Source organism: Pseudorca crassidens, chromosome 9 (genome assembly GCF_039906515.1).
Source record: "Pseudorca crassidens isolate mPseCra1 chromosome 9, mPseCra1.hap1, whole genome shotgun sequence".
NCBI lineage: Eukaryota > Metazoa > Chordata > Mammalia > Artiodactyla > Delphinidae > Pseudorca > Pseudorca crassidens.
Window position 1 is genome coordinate 26771909 of NC_090304.1, and position 19824 is coordinate 26791732.

Consider the following 19824-nt stretch of genomic DNA (forward strand, 5'->3'; position numbering starts at 1 on the left):
CTTTGTATCTAAATATCTGAATCTAAAATTATAAAAGTCAATTTTTGTTACGACTCAAATATCAGGATTTCAGTGGTATAAACTAGGGCTTATGAATGACAGAAATTGTAACGTTTAAGTATGGAATTAGTCTTCCATTCTAGTAGTATATAAGCAAGGTCCTGTGTATTTAAATGGTCAACATGACATTTATTTCAAAGAAGGTTTTCTTTCCTTAATTTAACCTTAAAATTGACTAATAAACCACTTAACATCCTGTAATATTTATCTACATTATAAGTCTTTTTAAGGTAATTTGCGGGAGATTAAAAATATCAATTATCCACCTTGCAGAGGAAAACTGATGAATTAATATAAAAGATACAGACAGCCTAGATTTTAAAATCTCAGAAACTCATACATATATTTCATTTGTCATATTGCTAAGCTCCATAGGTTTACATGTTATTAACTATAAACGAAATTCTATCTTAAAAGCTTCCATGAAGTATCAGAACAAGAATAAACTTTTAATCATTACCATAATATAAGTTACATTTAATGGTGAGCTTACTGCTTTCTGCACAGCAATTCTAGAAAACAGTTTATGTAATGTGGCAAACCAGATTAATTGTGAAAGTTGTATAGATATCTGAAAAATGTCTATAAAATAAAAAGCACAGGAAATTATATAAGAATAACATCTAAGTTTCTGAATGAGATGAATTTTATCCTAAACTCATTCAGTCTTCCAATTATTTGTAGGAGCATAAAAGATATTTGGGCATGTGAAGGTACTTACTTTTTTAAAAGTTCAAATAGTGTTACAGATTACTTCTTTACCTCCAAGATTCATAGGGAACGTGGTATATTGATGTAATCGTACCTTAAAACCACTCTTGTCAAAATGTCTTTCAAATCATAATATTAATACTAAATGGTCTTTTAGATAAAGGTAGGTAAATTTACTTAAAAGAATCTAAAATTAACTGCTTTTAAAAATCCTTAAAAGCATAATAATCACAATTCACTTTAGGAATAATGCACTATGGACAATAAATTGTCTTATTATAACCTGCAATGTTCAGAAAGCTTTAGCATAATGATTTTAGCAGAGGCCTGGAAACTGGAACTTCTATATTCTCATCTTAAGAGATTCTAAGTGTTTTTATGTTATTAGCCAAGATGCGAAACCTCTTTAGTCTACAGTATATGTATGTAGTTGGAAACGGAGAAGTAAAGGTATTTGTGCATCTATTACTTAGACATAAATTTTGAATAATTTTTGTGTTAAATTTGAAGTTGTTGCAATATAGTTGCCAATAAGGAATATTTGAGTAAGGACATTCAGGATTCACCAGTATGAGTAAATTAATGGTTACACCACATGCATGGCATAATGACATCACCCAAATATATACAATGATACTGCCACTCTTCCTTCCTGCCCATCTGGATGTGAAAATCTAGGATGACTCAAAAATCTTTCTTATACTAGGCAAATCGCCCTTCAGTCCTGGGTGAAAGTTGTCAGCTCTGGATAGTAGCCAAGACATGACTAGGAGGGAAGCCAGGAGAGAGCCAGGGTCCAGGAGTTTTAAGAGTTTGCTGGCAATCCCAAATAGCATTGTATTAAGTTACATAAAAGGTTCTTAAAACTTTCTGTTGTGGTGTAATTTCTTAATTAATTACTTAAATTTAAATTATGTCAAATGATGTTGCAAATAAAAAAGGCAAATCGGAATGTCCAGTTGACTACCTTCTTACTCCAATTTTAATTTCACAAAAAACTTCACAGAGTTTTTGTTTTGATTGTTCCTTGTTTGGTTTCATAGAATGTTTCCTATTTACTTCTACAGAATGGTAACCTCTTTTTATTAGGATATGCCAAATCCATTAAATAGATTTTAAATAAAGGAAGGTTAATTTAATGCTATTTTCCAATTCAAAGCTTATAAAGCCAAAATTAAGAACTTTGTTAAGAGATAAAAATTCAACTACTGCCACAGGAAGCTCCCTTTGTTTTCTAATGAAAATAGTTGAGATACCTACTTAGAGTAACCAAGTAACAATGAGAATATATCAAAAAAAACTGAATATTTCCTTACTTACTTGGACTTAATTACCTCAACAATATAAACGATATAGTTTGTACCAATACAATATATACTTCCAGGAAAGATTTTAACAAGATAATTAAAAAGTAATTAACCAATCACTTAACTATCAAGAAGCTTGAAAGGAATAAATCAACTGACATAAAGCATTTGTGAAACGCCTCAAATTAGAATAAGTTCTTGGGTTACTCAATAAGAAAGACAGCAAACACACAATATGAAGGGTAGAGCTCCATCTGAGTATGGCACGCACATCAGATTTGGGACTACAATAGCACAAAAGCACTATCAAGTTAATATTGAAAAGTTAAAGAAATATTTAAATTACTTTATGTTTGACCCTACTATGTGAAACGATGTGTGTGTCTATGGTGGGGAGGGAATCACCACAAGAAAAGCAAGTATTCTACTTAACAGCTCAAGTTATAATAACATTTTTTGAAAAATGATATTAGAAACACAAACATACCACAACTCATGACATTTTTTTTTGTCGTGTAATAAAAAAAACAAACTTGAATGAAGGGATAAATCTAGGGATATTTAATGAGGTATTTGCTTTTCCATGCTTATTAAGTTCTCCATTCAATTGAAATCAAGACTATGAAATAATAAAATTAGGGCTTCCCTGGTAGCGCAGTGGTTGGGAGTCCGCCTGCCGATGAGGGGGACACGGGTTTGTGCCCCGGTCCGGGAAGATTCCACATGCTGCGGAGCGGCTAGGCCCGTGAGCCATGGCCGTTGAGCCTGCGCGTCCGGAGACTGTGCTCCGCAACGGGAGAGGCCACAGCAGTGAGAGGCCCACATACCGCAAAAAAAAACCCCAAAACAGTTATACAGTTTGTAACTTTTTACATGCCTTCCCTCACCTTCCCAGAGTTGTCACTTACTTCTGTGGATTAGACTCTTATTTTACTAAAAAAAAAAAACTGATAGTGGGGAGATAATTATATTCATAATTAATTTTGAGTTTAAGAAAGAATATAACTTTATCAAAATTATACTAATATATATTAATAATAATATTAACCTTAGTGAAGGTATTAGATTAAATCTTTCCAGATTTAATACTGAACTTTATTCAAAGTCACATACAATTTTAAAATATGGAGGAACTTCTGTAAATTAAAAAAATCCTAATGGCAACACTCTCTCAGTAGCATTTTATATTGATATTCATGTAGGGAAATCATAAAACAACATATTTCGGTTCCTTTTTCTAATGTTTAAAACATATCCACAAAGAAGCTAATGGTAAATATACCTACCTCAAGGGCAAAAGAAATTGCTGAGTATGTTGCCAAATACCAGGATTTTTACTAGGATTAAGCAATGGAGCCATATTTTTTGTTTTCCATCTAATCATACACTTGTTATTCTATATTTTGGCATGAAAATGTTGGTTTCTTAAAATTGAAGCATTTTTTAAAGAACACATGATGTTATTTTCAGATATATTATTTACATTTACCCTGGTCTCAAATACTACATGCTCTGCAGAACATTTGTTTACATCAGTTTTATTTTTTAGTAAGTTATTATATAAAACATTAAAAAAACTTACAATTCTGAAAACCCTTATAAATGGACTGAACAAAATGCTGTAATGAATAGGCTGAACAGAATAATAGCAAAATATTCATAATTAATTTTAGGCAGTTTTAATAAACTACACGTCATCTAGTTTCATATTATAGAAATTATTCCCATGGAAATTTACTTGTATTTTAAAATCTTTTATGGGTAACTTCCTAAATCAGAAATTTGTTGCTCACTACTTTATACATGAAACCCTTAAAATGCAACTCGCAGATGTCCAAAAGCTCACACCCTGCCTGGAAAAACGACTGCTAATATCCAAATATCAAACAGAGCATCCAGCTGATGTTTGCGATGCAGTGGTAGGTTAAAGATACTAAAATTTAAAATCAGCTTAGAATAATCCCATATTGAGTATAAAATTATAGCCTGTCATCAGGAACAGGCTGACAGAGCCAGGTCCAGATGGGAGACTGGCTGCGAAAAAGGCTGAGGCAGGTGGGAATATGATGGGAACCTGACGGAAGACAGGACTACTCCCTCTGCTGGCAACGTTCTCACCTGCTTGAATTTTTAACTAATGACTAGCTTTCCTTCAATTATTTAAGATATAACCAACAAATTATGTAAGGTGTTCCTTTTTTAGTTGGCTGTTCTGTGCTTGCACATTTTCAAACTCATGGTATCCTATTTTTTCACCAGATTAATTTCTCAGAGATATAAAGATCCAATGTTTCACCAGGAGGTCCAATTATTCACTTATAATTTAATTGCATCATAAGCATAAACAAATGTAGAATTGCTTTTATAAATATTAGGTCTTTAAAAATTAAAAATGCTTCTGATTTATGTTTGTTGATATACATCTCTTCTGGAAGAAAAAATTTCTTGGGCTACAGACTTCAGAATCTCTTTCTCAGGCTCTGCATAATGTCCCGTAATGAAATAATATAGAAATGAACCATATAAATCAACTATACAGGGAACAAGGAAACAGCATGTCACAGCAAAACAGCATAGATGTACAGCGCCAAACCCATCTGATAATCTAATGATCTGAGTTTACAGATATTATGTACTAATATATAAGAAATTAAGAACTAATGTTTACACAAAAATTTTGTTAAATTTTACAGAAAAATTATTCAATATTTGATTTTCAATGTAAGTTAATAGCTGCAGCAAAAACATTTAGTAAAAATCTGTTCTAAGATTTTGGCCTACAACCAGAAGCTCCCAGAACAGGAGGGATCAGCTTTTTCACCCACTGTTCTCATCTGAATCCTGGCTTAAAAGCTATTCCAGCTCCCAGCTTTCCAGAAGGCTCCATCCCAGGAATCCCTGCCTGCCATTTGGTTTGCTGATTTTAATCTCTCAGGACTTTCTTACAGTGGCTCTACTATGCTGAACTGGCACTTGCTTCTAGAAGTGAGTTATTATTAAACCTGTAGGTCAATTGTGGCACTAAAAACTCTTCGGAAGCTTTCAGCCACTGTGTACAATTTGCTAGTCTAATTAAATATTAATTCTAAGTGTTACATTTTGTGGCTAAGAGCTTTTATTTTCCATCATCAGCCTGGAAGAGAAAGAGGTTACAAAGCTAATTTAATCTCTCTCCCGTCCTCCCCAACATTAAAGATTAAACTACATAGGGTGTGAAAACATTATTAGAGAAGCGGGAACTCTTTATATAGTAATAATGATGTAATTAATAGCAAAGGGCTAAAAAATAATGTTAGGATATAATATATGACCTGGTACTTAAACAGCTTTAAATTATAATTTGTTACAAGCATGTTTTGTCTCGATATTAAGAAATAAGTATCACCCTTCTTTGAAGACAGTAATCTTTCTTTAAGGGAAGGTATGCATCTAAGTATATAAATAGGAATAATTCAAAATTTGCATTTTCTTATAGGTGTTTTTCAGAAAGCTTGTAACACCCAAGATAAAAAGCTTAGTAATTCTATTTGTAAAATAAATACAAAATTAAGTAAAGTTGTACTTCTTTTCTGTACACAAAAGTGATGTAGTAGAGGAGAGTCTATAATAAAAATAATGTTAAAGATCCTTCCCCTTTTTTTCTTCTATCATGTTCAAGGAGACGAAACACAGAGTCCCTCCCTGATTCTGCTCCCAGAACAGTTGTGTCCATGCCTGGACATTGGGCATTATAAAGACTATGCAGTCCAGCAGCCAAAGATTCCATATGCCCAAACAGATGACTCAATCTCCATACTGTGATGAGACATTTCTCTATTTCTATCATTGATATATTTGAAAATTTTGGCTCTAAATAGTACATTACCAACCAACACCACTACTAGGAACTATATAGTATGAATTGCCACATGAACCAAAACTTCATAATTTTAGGGAAAGCAAAAAAGTATTTATAGTCAAAATTATTTTTCATTGTATGCCTTATCAAATATGATTTGGTTAGATTAATTATAATAAAAGGTTTCTAAATGACTCTTTTTACTTTTGAAGACACACATGAATCTTACTGACAGTTTTAAATATGCTACCCTTATTTAATATGCATATTTACACTATGACAAAATGGCACATATACTGCTCCTAACGCTCTACGTAGACAGAAACTTATAAGAAATTTGGAGTTTATTTGTGTAAAAACTTTCAAACATCCTGGACCAAGAAAGTAAATTAGAAATATAAGTATAATGCATACAAGCTAAGATTTGATTTAAAAAATTAATCAAACACTAGATTATGTAATATGAAACAGAAGAAAAAAACACTGGAACTATAAAAATTTATAAATCCAAGCATATAGGAGCAGAGTTGAAACACAGTTCTATTATTTGTTGTTGTAAAGAAAAACAGACTCTGTTTACACCCAACCAGACTTGTATGAAGTTACTAAATTTCCAAAGACTGGAATTTGACAAATATGGTAAAATTAATATGGGTTGAATATGATTCATTTCATTAAAAATAATTATTTATTTTTAAACTTTTAAAAATGTTAATTTTTTGCAATCTATATCAGAGTAGTTGAGAAGGTCTAGAAAAATTAAGGCAGATTCTTAATTGAGAATATGAAAAACTGATACCCAGAATATCCAACTTTATCCTTTAATAATTGATAGTCGTGATCAAGAGACTGAATCTGTAATTTTCAGCCTTAAATATTTGTAACAAACTGTATTTAAAAAGACCATTTCAAATAATAATTCTCCTTAATAAAGTACATTTTAAAAGACCATTTAAGATAGATTAAGTTATAAGGCAGAAGGTGTTGTTATGTTTTCCTATAATGATGCTCATATCAACAATTAGAAAAACAATATTTTCCAGAATTTTATAGTTGTAAACTCATAAGAGTCTGTTGTTCCCTTACCATACAATTATTCTTAGGTCTTCTTTTAAGAATAAAAGATTTCACACTGAGAGAAATTCACAAGGCTACTGGAGTCCACATTTCATAATCCTATATTAGTGGTTAGTTCTATAGCTGTCCATCGCTTGCCTTAGAGTTTAGCTGCTAAAATACTCAGCATGAACACAAAAGTTTATGGATGTGAAGAGGTTTGTTCTGAATTTCTCCACACTGAAACATACTGCATCATTTACTTCAGTGGCTTCAAAGTTTTCATATATTAATATTATAGAGGATTGATTTGAAAATATATCAATTAAAATAACACACTAAAACTTCTTTCAATTTTCAAGAGACATGTAACAAGGGCCTGTCTTCCTGCTTTTCTTCAGAAAATGATTTTTCCTTGGTATAAGGTAACTAATGCTGGTGATAGTTTTCTTCAGTGAGGTAGCTGGAGGCGGGGGGAGGGTGGGGAGGGAAATTCCACAGATAAAATTGTTGGAAAATAGTGGTTTATGATAAAAACTGAATAGGGTTATTACTGACGAAGTGCCAGCGATGACCAATAAAAATGTTATAGGCCAGTTACAAATCTAAAATCTATTCTGAATAAAAGAAAGTTTAAATAGTTTACCAACTAATGTTCTATAAGCACATACATTAAATGCTAGCAATACAAAGAATTATTGTAGAATGAGAAAAAGTTATTTCATATTTTATCACCAAAAATGTCAAGGAAGTTTTCACTCCTGCATTATTATAGTTAAGGAGAAATTTATTGGGTTGTTTATATTTAAAAATTCCTTAAAAGTGTAGATTATGACAGCTTGAATAGATTAGCAATAATAAAAAGTAAATTTTCTGTTTGAAAGGAAAGCTGTGAGAAAGGTATAGAAAAATAACCTTTCCTATTTTAATTACCACTCTAAGTGCTTTAATATTTATTTCCTGACAGTTTCAGGTAAAAGTGTTTTCAATCAATAAAAAATACAAATCAAGAACAACCTGTCACATATTGTGTAAATAAAATGCATAAGCTAGGGGAAATTTATTTTCCTTTCGCCTCACCAATATAATCATAATAAGGCATGAAACTAAGTTTCTATTTCCAAAAAGAATAAATGTTATTGGTCACTATTTTTCTTAAGCAGAACTGTCACTGATAATTGCAAATAAAATTAATTTAAAAGGCACAAAATATTTGTATAATTTGCAAGTGGATGACAAATTTCGCTAATAGTAAGCCAGTTCTCATTTATAAGACCAAAAAACATTAGAGTTTCATATATTGCTAGATACGGAAATCAAACAGTAACCAATTGTAACAGCTTCAAAGTTATCACCGTGTAAAAAAAGCTCGTTAAAAAGTTTCGAAGGGTGTACAGACATTTGTGTTTCTAACAGTAAACAGGAAAAAAAGCAGCTGAAATATAACAATCTTTAATATGGAAATTTATACTTAAGATTTAAAAAGTTGAAATAATATTCTCATACTTAAGATAATAGGAAGGAAGAGTTTCAAGGTAGGGTTTTAGTTATTTTTCTTAGATGTAACTTTTCCTCTTTCTTTTTCAATCCACTATAATCTTCACTCGACAACAGTTTTTAACAGTTGAGTTGTGAGAATGTGAGCAGCTGCTGTTATTATAACTAAAGGTCTGTCTACTGCTTGAGTCTGAGAGACCACATGTTCGGCTGTCCTCTCATCTTGCCATCCTCACCAATTAACTATTAACATGGAGGGCTGTACACATGCTCTTGGGGGCTCTTTAACAGGCTTCTTGGCGAGTGGAACAACTACACAGCAGGGATCTGGGAACTGAGTAATGCCGGAATATAGGGGAGCCGTCCATAGTTCTGCTCCTTCTAATGACACTTTGCTCCACAGTTCAGCATGTAACAAAGTCTGTATTTAACTTGGCCATTTTCACATACATTTTTAATACAGTGTCTTTGGGCAGATACTAAAACTATATTCTAGCAAGAGAGCAGATGAGTAATAATACTACTTCACAGGGAAAATTGTTTAGGACTATATATGCATACATATTTTAAGACATTCATAATATATTTGATGAATAATTTTAGTGTTTTCAGCAAACAGATATTTAGAATTTATTTTATTCATTTGTTTCAATGTATGCTTGTTATTTCCTGTGCTGTGATGAAAATAATCTCTAACCCAAAGGAAATAAACTATTTCAAGTTCAAAGTTATGAGGCTGAGCAGAAAATAGTTCAAACGCAAATTTAAAAATAATTCTTTTCCACTCTACTTGCAAAAGTCTTATTACAACAATAAGTTGAAGTCAGTTTCGAATCTATGTCATTATTTTCCCTATTTTAACTTTTCCCCCTCTTTGCAATTTCCTTAACTATGTGTTCCTTCTCTACAATGAAATTAAACATGGGAAGCATGCCAAAAGTACAATAAAGGGTAACTAATCATTACTGTACAGGTCTGACAGAATGCTAATAACTAAAGTAAGAACACTGATTGGCTATTTTTTTTTGAACTTCATGCAAGCTTTATTTATTTATTTTTAACATCTTTATTGGAGTATAATTGCCTTACAATGGTGTGTTAGTTTCTGCTGTATAACAAAGTGAATCAGCTATACATAAACATATATCCCCATATCTCCTCCCTCTTGTGTCTCCCTCCCATCCTCCCTATCCCAACCCTCTAGGTGGACACAAAGCACCGAGCTGACTTCCCTGTGCTATGTGGTCGCTTCCCACTAGCTATCTATTTTACATTTGGTAGTGTATATATGTCCATGACACTCTCTCACGTCGTCCCAGCTTACACTTCCCCTTCCCCATGTCCTCAAGTCCATTCTCTATGACTGCGTCTTTATTCCTGTCCTGCCCCTAGGTTCTTCAGAATCTTTTTTTTTTTAGATTCCATATATATGTGTTAGTATACGGTCTGTTTTTCTCTTTCTGACTTACTTCACTCTGTATGACAGTCTCTAGGTCCATCCACCTCACTACAAATAACTCAATTTTGTTTCTTTTTATGGCTGAGTAACATTCCATTGTATATATGTGCCATATCTTCTTTATTCATTCATCTGTCGATGGACACTTAGGTTGCTTCCATGTCCTGGCCATTGTAAATAGAGCTGCAATGAACATTGTGGTACATGACTCTTTTTGAATTATGGTTTTCTCAGGGTATATGCCCAGTAGTGGGATTGCTGGGTCATATGGTAGTTATATTTGTAGTTTTTTAAGGAACCTCCATACTGTTCTCCACAGTGGCTGTATCAATTTACACTCCCACCAACAGTGCAAGAGGGTTCCCTTTTCTCCACACCCTCTCCAGCATTTATTGTTTGTAGATCTTTTGATGACGGCCATTCTGACTGGTATGAGGTGATACCGCACTGTAGTTTTGATTTGCATTTCTCTAATGATTAGTGATGTTGAGCATCCTTTCATGTGTTTGTTGGCAACCTGTATATCTTCTTTGGAGAAATGTCTATTTAGGTTTTCTGCCAATTTTTGGATCGGGTTGTTTTTTTGATATTGAGCTGCATGAGCTGCCTGTATATTTTGGAAATTAATCCTTTGTCAGTTGCTTCGTTTGCAAATATTTTTTCCCATTCTGGGGGTTGTGATTGGCTGTTTTTCCCAATCTAAGAGAAATAAATATTTTATATACTTTTAATGTAGTGTTACTTTATATAATATATTCAAATAAAGGTGTCACACTTCTATTATCTATAGATGTTTAATTATATGACAAAATTTCCAAGGATATCAAACTGCATGTCTATTTCCTGTCAGAATCTACTTTACTTTCAAATACCAAGCTCAAGCATCCCAAATACGTACATATACTGATTGTCTGCTCCATCCATTCTATCTTTCATATTTCTGAAGAAACTCCAGGAGGATGGGACCTTGCTTGTCTTGTTCACTACTTTATCCCCATGGATGCCTAGAATAGTACTTGCAATCAATATTTGTTGATTGAATAAATTATTCAATCACCATTTAAACCTTGACTTAGAGTCTTCAGGGAAGGCACTGGTCATAGTCGAGAGGAAGTTGATGTATGATGTTAAAAAGAGTCATGTTACAATAGGTGATGTTACTAAGACTTCAATGGCCATCTGACTTCAGCCAAGGTTCCTAACCTGTCTAAGCTGTGAGAAGATCCTGTCCAACCTGTGAGAAGATCCTGTCCATGTTGTTCATAAAAAGAGGCAGAAAGCTGAAGATTTCTATTACTTCGACAGACTTGTGTACCTTAGTTTTCGTAGCCTGATCTCTGTTCAAATTCTCAGTTTTGGAGGTGTGTTTAAGTAACAATAGTGAAGGTGACAATTGTTGACATATAATGAGTGCCTACCATGTGCCAGCACTGGGTGAGCACATGTTATTGCTAATCCTCTGAAGTTTTACAAATGAAGAAGCTGAGGCTGAGAAAGTTAGGACTTGACTAAGACCAAATAACTAATTGGGTCTATCTCCCTCCAAAGCCCAGGCTCTTTCTATCATTGAATGCTACTTTGTACACAGTCTGCTTCTTGATTTTGACCCTATTTTAGTACTTCCATTGAATAAGCAGCAGAGCATGGTGGTTAAGAGTATGGTACTTGGAAGGGAAACACTTAGATCTAAATCCTGCCACTCAAGTAGCTGTGTGATCTTGGGAAAGTCACTTAAATTTTCTGTCCCTTCTTCCTTATCTATAAAATGGAAATAATGATAGCACCAACAATATAGGATTATTATAAGGATTAAATGAGTTAATATTTGAAAAGATCTTAGGACTGCAACTGGCCTGTAGAAATCACTGTGTAAGTTTTTATTAAACAAACTCACAGTTCCCTGGTTCTGTGCATGCATATGTCTTTGGTTAGCTTTGTAAGCATACTGCTTCCACTTCTTACTCTCTTTTCTTAGCCTAAACATTGTGATTTTCCTTGCCAGTCTTTAAGATTTATTTAGAGTTTTATCCACTATTTATATCATGACTGGTTTAAGCAAACTGTTAAGTTTTACATTTTCTCCTAAGTATTTTCATAAAAAACCAAATATATGGTCAGATGTCATGTTCAAAGAGCAAGGGAATAATTTATTTGTTTTTTCTTATAGCTCCACCGATATTAGGACCAGAAGACTACTATACGATAGCTAGGCAAAATTGTCTAGGGAAGAGACTGTGGTATAAGGTCACCAAAGTCTGACCTTATGTTCTCCTATTTCCATTTCAAAATAGTCTCTTTACTGGTATTTTAAAAAGCAGAATTTAAATTATATCTTTTTCAGTTTTACAAGAATTCAAATATACCTATAAAATACCAAAATTCAAATACTGCTTAATGTTCACTGGTGTACATAGGATGATTTGAAGTCTTCTGATAGTATTACTGCTCTTCTCTTACACAGAGGCTAGAGGAATCACTGTCACAAACATTCACAATAGGTTTGGAATCTCTTCTCTAAATAATAATGATGATCACTACCAAAATGGCCTTAGAAATTGTTTTCTTTCTTTTCTTTATTGCATAGGCACCTTTGCAATAAATTTTAAAATTACATATATACATATATTTATTTCATAATTATTTTGGTTCTTAAATTTAGGTCTTTGATTCATTCTGAATTAATTTTTGTATATGGTGTGAGGTAAGGGTCCAAACTTCATTCTTTTGCATGTAGCTATCTAGTTGTCCCATGCCATTTGTTGAAAGGTTATTCTTTTCTTATTGAATGGTCTTGGCACCCTTGGTGACCATAGATGTATGGGTTTATTTCTAGACTGTCAATTCTATTCCATTGTTTTATATGTCTATTCTTATTCGAGTACTCAAGTACTCCCTGGAGACCTCCAAATTTCAATTACATCTGCTATATTTCTGTTAATGTAATTAAATGTAAAGTTCTCACAGACCTTTGGAGTGTCACCAAGCATAGTCCTTGTTTCTCTGATTTGCTTGAATATGTTATTTAAGTTCAGACCCCAGTTGTGAAACAGGGATAATGCTTAACGTATCCAAGGACAGGAGCTTAATTCAGATGAACCCTTCAAGTCCTTTGTATTTAGCTCTAAGGTTAAAGATTTGAGATTTACTAGCTTTGAAAGAATGAGTTCCAGAATACAAATCTTTTAGATATTGTAGTAGAACTTTCCCATAATATGGTTCTAGAATCTGATTTTCTGGGTTCAAATTATGGTTTCTCAAGTATTTAACCTTGATCTAATTTCTGAATTTCTCTATACCTCAGTTTCCTTATATGTAAAATGGAGATAACAGCATTTACATAAAAAATTCTATAAGAATTGTTAGGTCCTGACCTAGTGTTTTTTATTTGCTAGTTGCTCTCATTATTGTTATAATTGCTACTTCTTAGAGAAGTAAAACAAAGCTCAAAACTTCTCTGCTATAATCATTCCAGATCAAAGTGTTTTAGTATGTACATTAGAAAAAATGACTTCAGTGATTTAGTACTTTGACTTTCACATTCCATTCATTGCAGCAGGTATTTCAGTTATATTATTTCTAGTATCATGTTATAGTGTATGTATACATATATACATACATACTGTGGAAACAGTCCCAAACTTGCCCCTTGAACACTCTTAAGAAAAGAACTTGTTTGAACCAATGAGAAAATCTTACAAAGACCCCTCTTTCTCTGGGGAGGCTGGCCTCTTTTTATGAGAGTGTAACTTCAGGAGAAATATATATAGAAATCAGGAGGGAAGATGGGGACTAGTCCTATTCAGATCAGCTTTTTTTTCAATTTTTTTTTACTGTGGTAAAGTACATATAGTGTAAAGTTTACCATTTTAACCATTTAAAAAAATAATAAATTTATTTATTTATTTATTTATGTTTGGCTGCATTGGGTCTTCATTGCTGCACATAAGCTTTCTCTAGTTGTGGCGAGCGGGAGCTACTCTTCATTGTGGCGGCTTCTCCTGTTGCAGAGCATGGGCTCTGGGCCTGCGGGCCTCAGTAGTTGTGGCATGCAGGCTCAGTAGTTATGGCACACGGGCTGTAGAGTGCAGGCTCAGTAGTTGTGGTGCATGGGCTTAGTTGCTCTGCGGCATGTGGGATCTTCCTGGCCCAGGGCTCAAACCCATGTCCCCTGCATTGGCAGGTGGATTCTTAATCACTGTGCCACCAGGGAAGCCCTTAACCATTTTTAAGTGTACAGTTCAGTGGTATTAAACACATTCATAGGGCTTCCCTGGTGGCGCAGTGGTTGAGAGTCCGCCTGCCGATGCAGGGGACACGGGTTCGTGCCCTGGTCCGGGAAGATCCCATATGCCATGGAGCGGCTAGGCCCGTGAGCCATGGCCGCTGAGCCTGCGCGTCTGGAGCCTGTGCTCCGCAACGGGAGAGGCCACAACAGTGAGAGGCCCGCGTACTGCAAAAAACAAACAAACAAACAAACAAAAAAACCCACACATTCATAATGTTGTGCTACCATCACCACCAGCCATCTCCAGAACTCTTTGCACCTTATAAAACTGAAACTCCATACCCATTAAAATAATAACTCTCATTCTCTCCCACCCCCAGCACCCGGCAACTACCATTCTATTTTCTGTCTCCGACTACTCCAAGTATGTCATATAACTGGATTCACAGTATTTGTCTTTCAGTGATTGACTTATTTCACTGAGCCTAATGTTCTCAAGATTTATCCCTGTTGTAGCACATGTGAAGACTTCCTTCCTTCCTTTTTTTTTTTTTTTTTTTTTGCGGTATGCGGGCCTCTCACTGTTGTGGCCTCTCCCGTTGCAGAGCACAGGCTCTGGACGCACAGGCTCAGCGGCCATGGCTCACGGGCCCAGCCGCTCCGTGGCATGTGGGATCTTCCCAGACCGGGGCACGAACCCGTGTCCCTTGCATCGGCAGGCGGGCTCTCAACCACTGCACCGCTAGGGAAGCCCCTTCCTTCCTTTTTAAGGCTGAATAATATCCTGTTGTGTGGATATGCCACACTTTGCTTATCTATTCATCTGTCAGTGGACAGTCAGGTTGCTTCTACATGTTAGCTGTTGTGAGTAATGCTGCTATACATGGGTGTAAAATTATCTCTTCAAGATCTATATTCAGATCAGCTTTATGATCAACGACAAGATATGACAGCAAAATCTACCTCATGTCACAATGATACTAGCAAGTTCACAATAAATCAAATAAAAAAATTAGTGAAGATGAAATTACCACATACTCACTGTATATTAAAACCACAAGTACTAGAGAACTGAATAATCTAAAAGACATCTTGCTGCTCCGGCATTTCAAGCATCTGAAGTCTCTTTTATCCAAATGGCACATGAAAATAATTTACCGGATTCATAAAGCACTTATAAACTGCTCTTCACTATAAACCACGAGTTAGGAGAAAGTAGTTTTGGAAGGTTCTCACCTGGATAAGGTGTGTTGGCACTGTGATGATACAGGCTGAAAGAGAGCTTCGCAGGAGACCACGGAGCATATAGAGGAACTTTGTAAGACTGTGATTGCTATCACAGTTTTCTGTCCAGCAAATGTCATCTCCCCACAAAGGTGAACCAAGATTCTGGATTCCTATTCTTAAAATGTTTTTCTGTTTTTTCTAAGGGAAAGTGAGAGGGAGGTAAACACATTAAGTTTTTTTAAACAATAGGATACCTACCTCTTTTACTTTCATCTGCCGGTTCTTATTTTTATTCGAAACAGATCAGGGAGATAATGTCAACAGACGTAGTAAAAAGTTTTACGTATTATCAATAATAAGGCAATATAAAGGAAACCTTTTAGATTACAAGACTATAAAAAAATAGCAGAACTGTTGTTTTGTTTTTTCTTTTGGAAAATTTGAAGAGTATCACAAGCCTCAAGCTTTTGTTTCTAAATCTTAACGGTGACTAAGAATTATGTTTGAGGCAATTAAAGTAATACATAACAAATCATAGGTAATAATAAAGAGAATCTAAACTAGAATGCTTACAAACCATTCTTACAAAACTGTAAGTCTTTCAATAAACTACAGAGTGCTCACTATTTCTCAGATAAATTCTATCATGTCCACCGCCTACTATTTTGTTTGAAAGAAGTTTAAAAATGTGTTTTTGGGGGTTTAGCATTTTACACTTGCCTCTATTTTTTCTTCTTGAAGCTATTTTTTATGATAATAATTTGACACTTTTAATAAAACTTAACAGGTGAATGTTTGGAACTTGATCCCACTGACATTAAGGTCATAATAATAGTGAATGATATTTCTTGGGAAAAGAGTATTGAAAAACCATTAAATAAAACCTAAAATGATTGTCAATAAATGTTTGCCAGCAGATGTGTTTATAATAAATTCTACTGTTTGGGTTATTCTAACTGAACAAATGTTTTGCAAATGCTTTCCTTAGCAATTCAGCAAAATTTCCAGGCAAAGGAAGGAGCTCTTAGCAAAACCTGGCACATGTAAATAACTGGAAAATCATTATTACAATTCTAACGGGGAAAATAAGACTATTCTCCCAAAGCAAAGATTTGGAACATGCCACTTTAGATGTGATTTCTGATGAAACAAGATCCTAAAATATATATATCACTTGCTGTTGCTACAAAATACCACTAATAAAATTTATTAGCCAACTAGTTATTGCCCAATACTATATACACACACACACACACAATATATATAATATCTGCCTGATATTAGACACACAAGTGATTTTTTGTATTCCTTTTCAAGTAGAATTTATTGACAAAAGAAAGCAGGGAAAATGAATAAAACGTTGAAATGTTAGAAGAGGAAAGACTACGGGGACAATAGTAAGATGGGTAAGATACAGACTTAAAGTCTGCGTTGTGCAACTAAGTAGATGTATGATTTTGGGTAAAACAAGTAATTACTTAGGCCTTAGTTTTCTCATTTCTAAAATTAAAAGGATAGAATAGAACATTGCTGTATGAGACCATATAATTCTTCAAATATATAAAGTGACACAAAGGCCTGGATAAAACTGCGAGAATGAGATTTTAAAAAGAGGAATTTAGTCTAAGCACATTTGAGAAAAACTTTCTGACTTCTAGGGCCTAAAGCACAAAGACAATAATATCAAGGCAGTTGGTCCAATTTTCTTTTCTGGTTGCCTTGAGGTTATGATGACAAGCACCTAAGATACCATATGTGGTGATCCTCAACAGTCCATAAAAATTATTTTCTTTTTATTTCTGCATTACTTGAATAAAATGAAGTAATATGATGTACCATGGTATATGTTAGAAGTATAAATAAATTTCCAATGAGTTCCTATATCTGTGAAATATGATAGGTTATTCATTTTTATGTATTACTTAGAAACTCAGAATTTAAACAAAATGGCAAGATTAAGCTTCATTTTTCTCATCCTTAAACTTGTTATCTTATGAACTGTAGCTTAAGTTAGATTCCTAACAGAAAGAGCAACTTGGAAAAAAAAGAGAGAAAATTCCCCCCAGCCCCAAATCTAGATATTAGAATGAAATCTGATGGTAAAAGGAGAGCAGCCTCATATTGTTTACCTTGTCAACACTTCAGAAACTAAAGGTCAGCTGTATTTTAACCCACAGTCACCATTACCTACTACTGCTGTATCAAAAAGTTTACCCAAGTTCATAACAAAAATGCTGTCAGGTGCAGAATCAGGAGAACCACAGTTTAGTGACTTTGACAGTTACACTGATATACACACATAGAAAAAATGAAAATATTAAAAGCCAGAGAATGAATGAGTGATAAGATATTTAAGTGAAGTATGTACACAGCACATTAGAACATAACTGAGCATAATACTTCAACCCAGGGAATACATTTATATTTTAAAAAATATGACAGTATTGTAAAAACAAAGGCTGAGTTACAAATTTCCTGTGTTGTTTGGGACGTATAATTCCTTGCTACACCATATAATAATGGGGCATACTGTAAGGCATAATAAAATTAAAAAAATAAATGTTTGCTGACAGCTGAACAATAAATATATTCCTATGAGAAGATCTAAAATATTTAATCTGGTACTCTAAGTAAAATCAATGTTCAAATTTCATTTATTGTATTATTTCTTAGATATCTGAAAATCAAAAATTAAAAATAAAATTATGACAGCGATTTGTAAATGTTTCCAATCCAAGTATCTTTATGGATGAGCTACAATACTTTACTTACCTCTGTTATTAATTATATGGTAGTATATAATATTCTGTTCCTTAGAGTCTATTTCTATTTGTTGCCTCCAACTAGTTTATTTCAAAATGTAGTGATAGAGAAAGTAAGATGAAAATATCCTTTTAAAAAGTAGGATTTATTTCAGTGTCAGAATATTATTTTGACCCGGGAATAATATTTTTTGAAGTAGTGCCTGATAGATGCATTTCTGTGGCTTCTGGAAGTAATCTAAAGTTTCTGAGGCAGATTTATAGACTAGGTATATTAGCAAATGATGCAATCCATAATTTAAAAATATGGGAATTCATTAACTATATTTTAGTTCTAATAAAATTGGAAATATATATTTATAATAACTTATTGGTATATTTAATTTAATTAAAAATTTGTTTTTAGCATTCCTGGTACTCACCATAAAAACGTCTGTCTTAACCCTGTTTAATCTTTATGAAGGTCAAAAGTTATAGAACCTCTGGTTCAGAGACCCAAACCAGTTTGTTGTCTATCAATGTTCATGAAATAAAATATTGTTTACTGAAAACAGTGTTGATTCATAGTCAAATAAACAAGAAAACAAACCTTTCATTCTATTCCAATAATAGCTTTTTAAGGGTTCTTCGGATGTGTGTGTGTGTATACATATCCATATATGTAAGTATAAGGGTATCTCTTTGTTACTGCCTTTGCTTTTTTGCATTCTATAAAATTTCTTGCTCTTAGAAGATGTGTCATCATTCTACAAGAGCAGCAGCTCTGCACACTGTACCACAGGAACTGTTATGACATGCCTGTTTCCATAGTTACCAGAGCAAGTGGGGAGAGGTGTCTGTCAGGGACCAATTACCTCTCCAGACGGGCACTGCCACCAAAGAGAAGACATGGTGCCCATAAATCTTAGCTAGGACCAAAAATGGAACAACAATGAGCAAAATAAAACTGTACTAAATACCAAGGGCCATCACAAAAACTGTAACATATATGAAAAACCATCTATAAATGAATGTCTGTGCTTTGCCATACACACATAAGTATTTTCAACCTGCTATTAAACTGATGACTGAAAGAAATTTTAAAAGTATTTATTTTGCTATGGACAAAATGTTAAATATAGCAATAAAGCTTATAAGAATATTTAAAAATCTATGATATAAATTAAGAGCAAATGTAGTTGATAATGCTGAAAATAAGACTTTTGGCTTTTTTGTCTTCTTCAGTAAAAATAATGGTGCTCTGGAAATAATTCTGCTAAAATAATATAAATGAAATGCAAAACTTTTAGCAGCAATAGCAATTAAAATCACTGAGGAAGAATTGTGAAAGGCATGATATCTAGAAATAAAATTTCCCTCATTTTGTTTAAGTTAAACTAACCGGAACATTTTTAATAGTAGGAATCCAGAGGAAGTTTTTAAAAATAGAGCTACAGAGAAATAGTTAACTTATAAAATGTTTTAATGTAGCAAATAAAAATGCATCTTTTATTCAATGAGACAACTCAAAGCATAATATAATAAATAAAATCTTGAAATAATTAATTCTTACGCATAAGATAATTTAACATTAAGGCCTAAATGACAGAAATATAAAAAATTTCAATAGAAGAGTACAAGTCTTGCAGATTTAACAGTAATTTTCAAACTGTGGTATTTATTAACTCCAGGTACTACAAATA

At 33.5% G+C, this 19824-nt stretch overlaps 1 protein-coding gene across 6 annotated transcripts in view; it reads right to left on the bottom strand.

Moving 5' to 3' along the window:
- Positions 1 to 19824, bottom strand: part of ELP4 (elongator acetyltransferase complex subunit 4) — a 243847-nt gene that overhangs the window by 138603 nt on the left and 85420 nt on the right. For all 6 annotated transcript variants that reach the window (XM_067749512.1, XM_067749511.1, XM_067749514.1 and 3 more), the window contains exon 7: positions 15390 to 15578. In XM_067749512.1, the coding sequence (XP_067605613.1) occupies positions 15390 to 15578 (189 nt within the window). The remainder of the gene's footprint in view (positions 1 to 15389; positions 15579 to 19824) is intronic.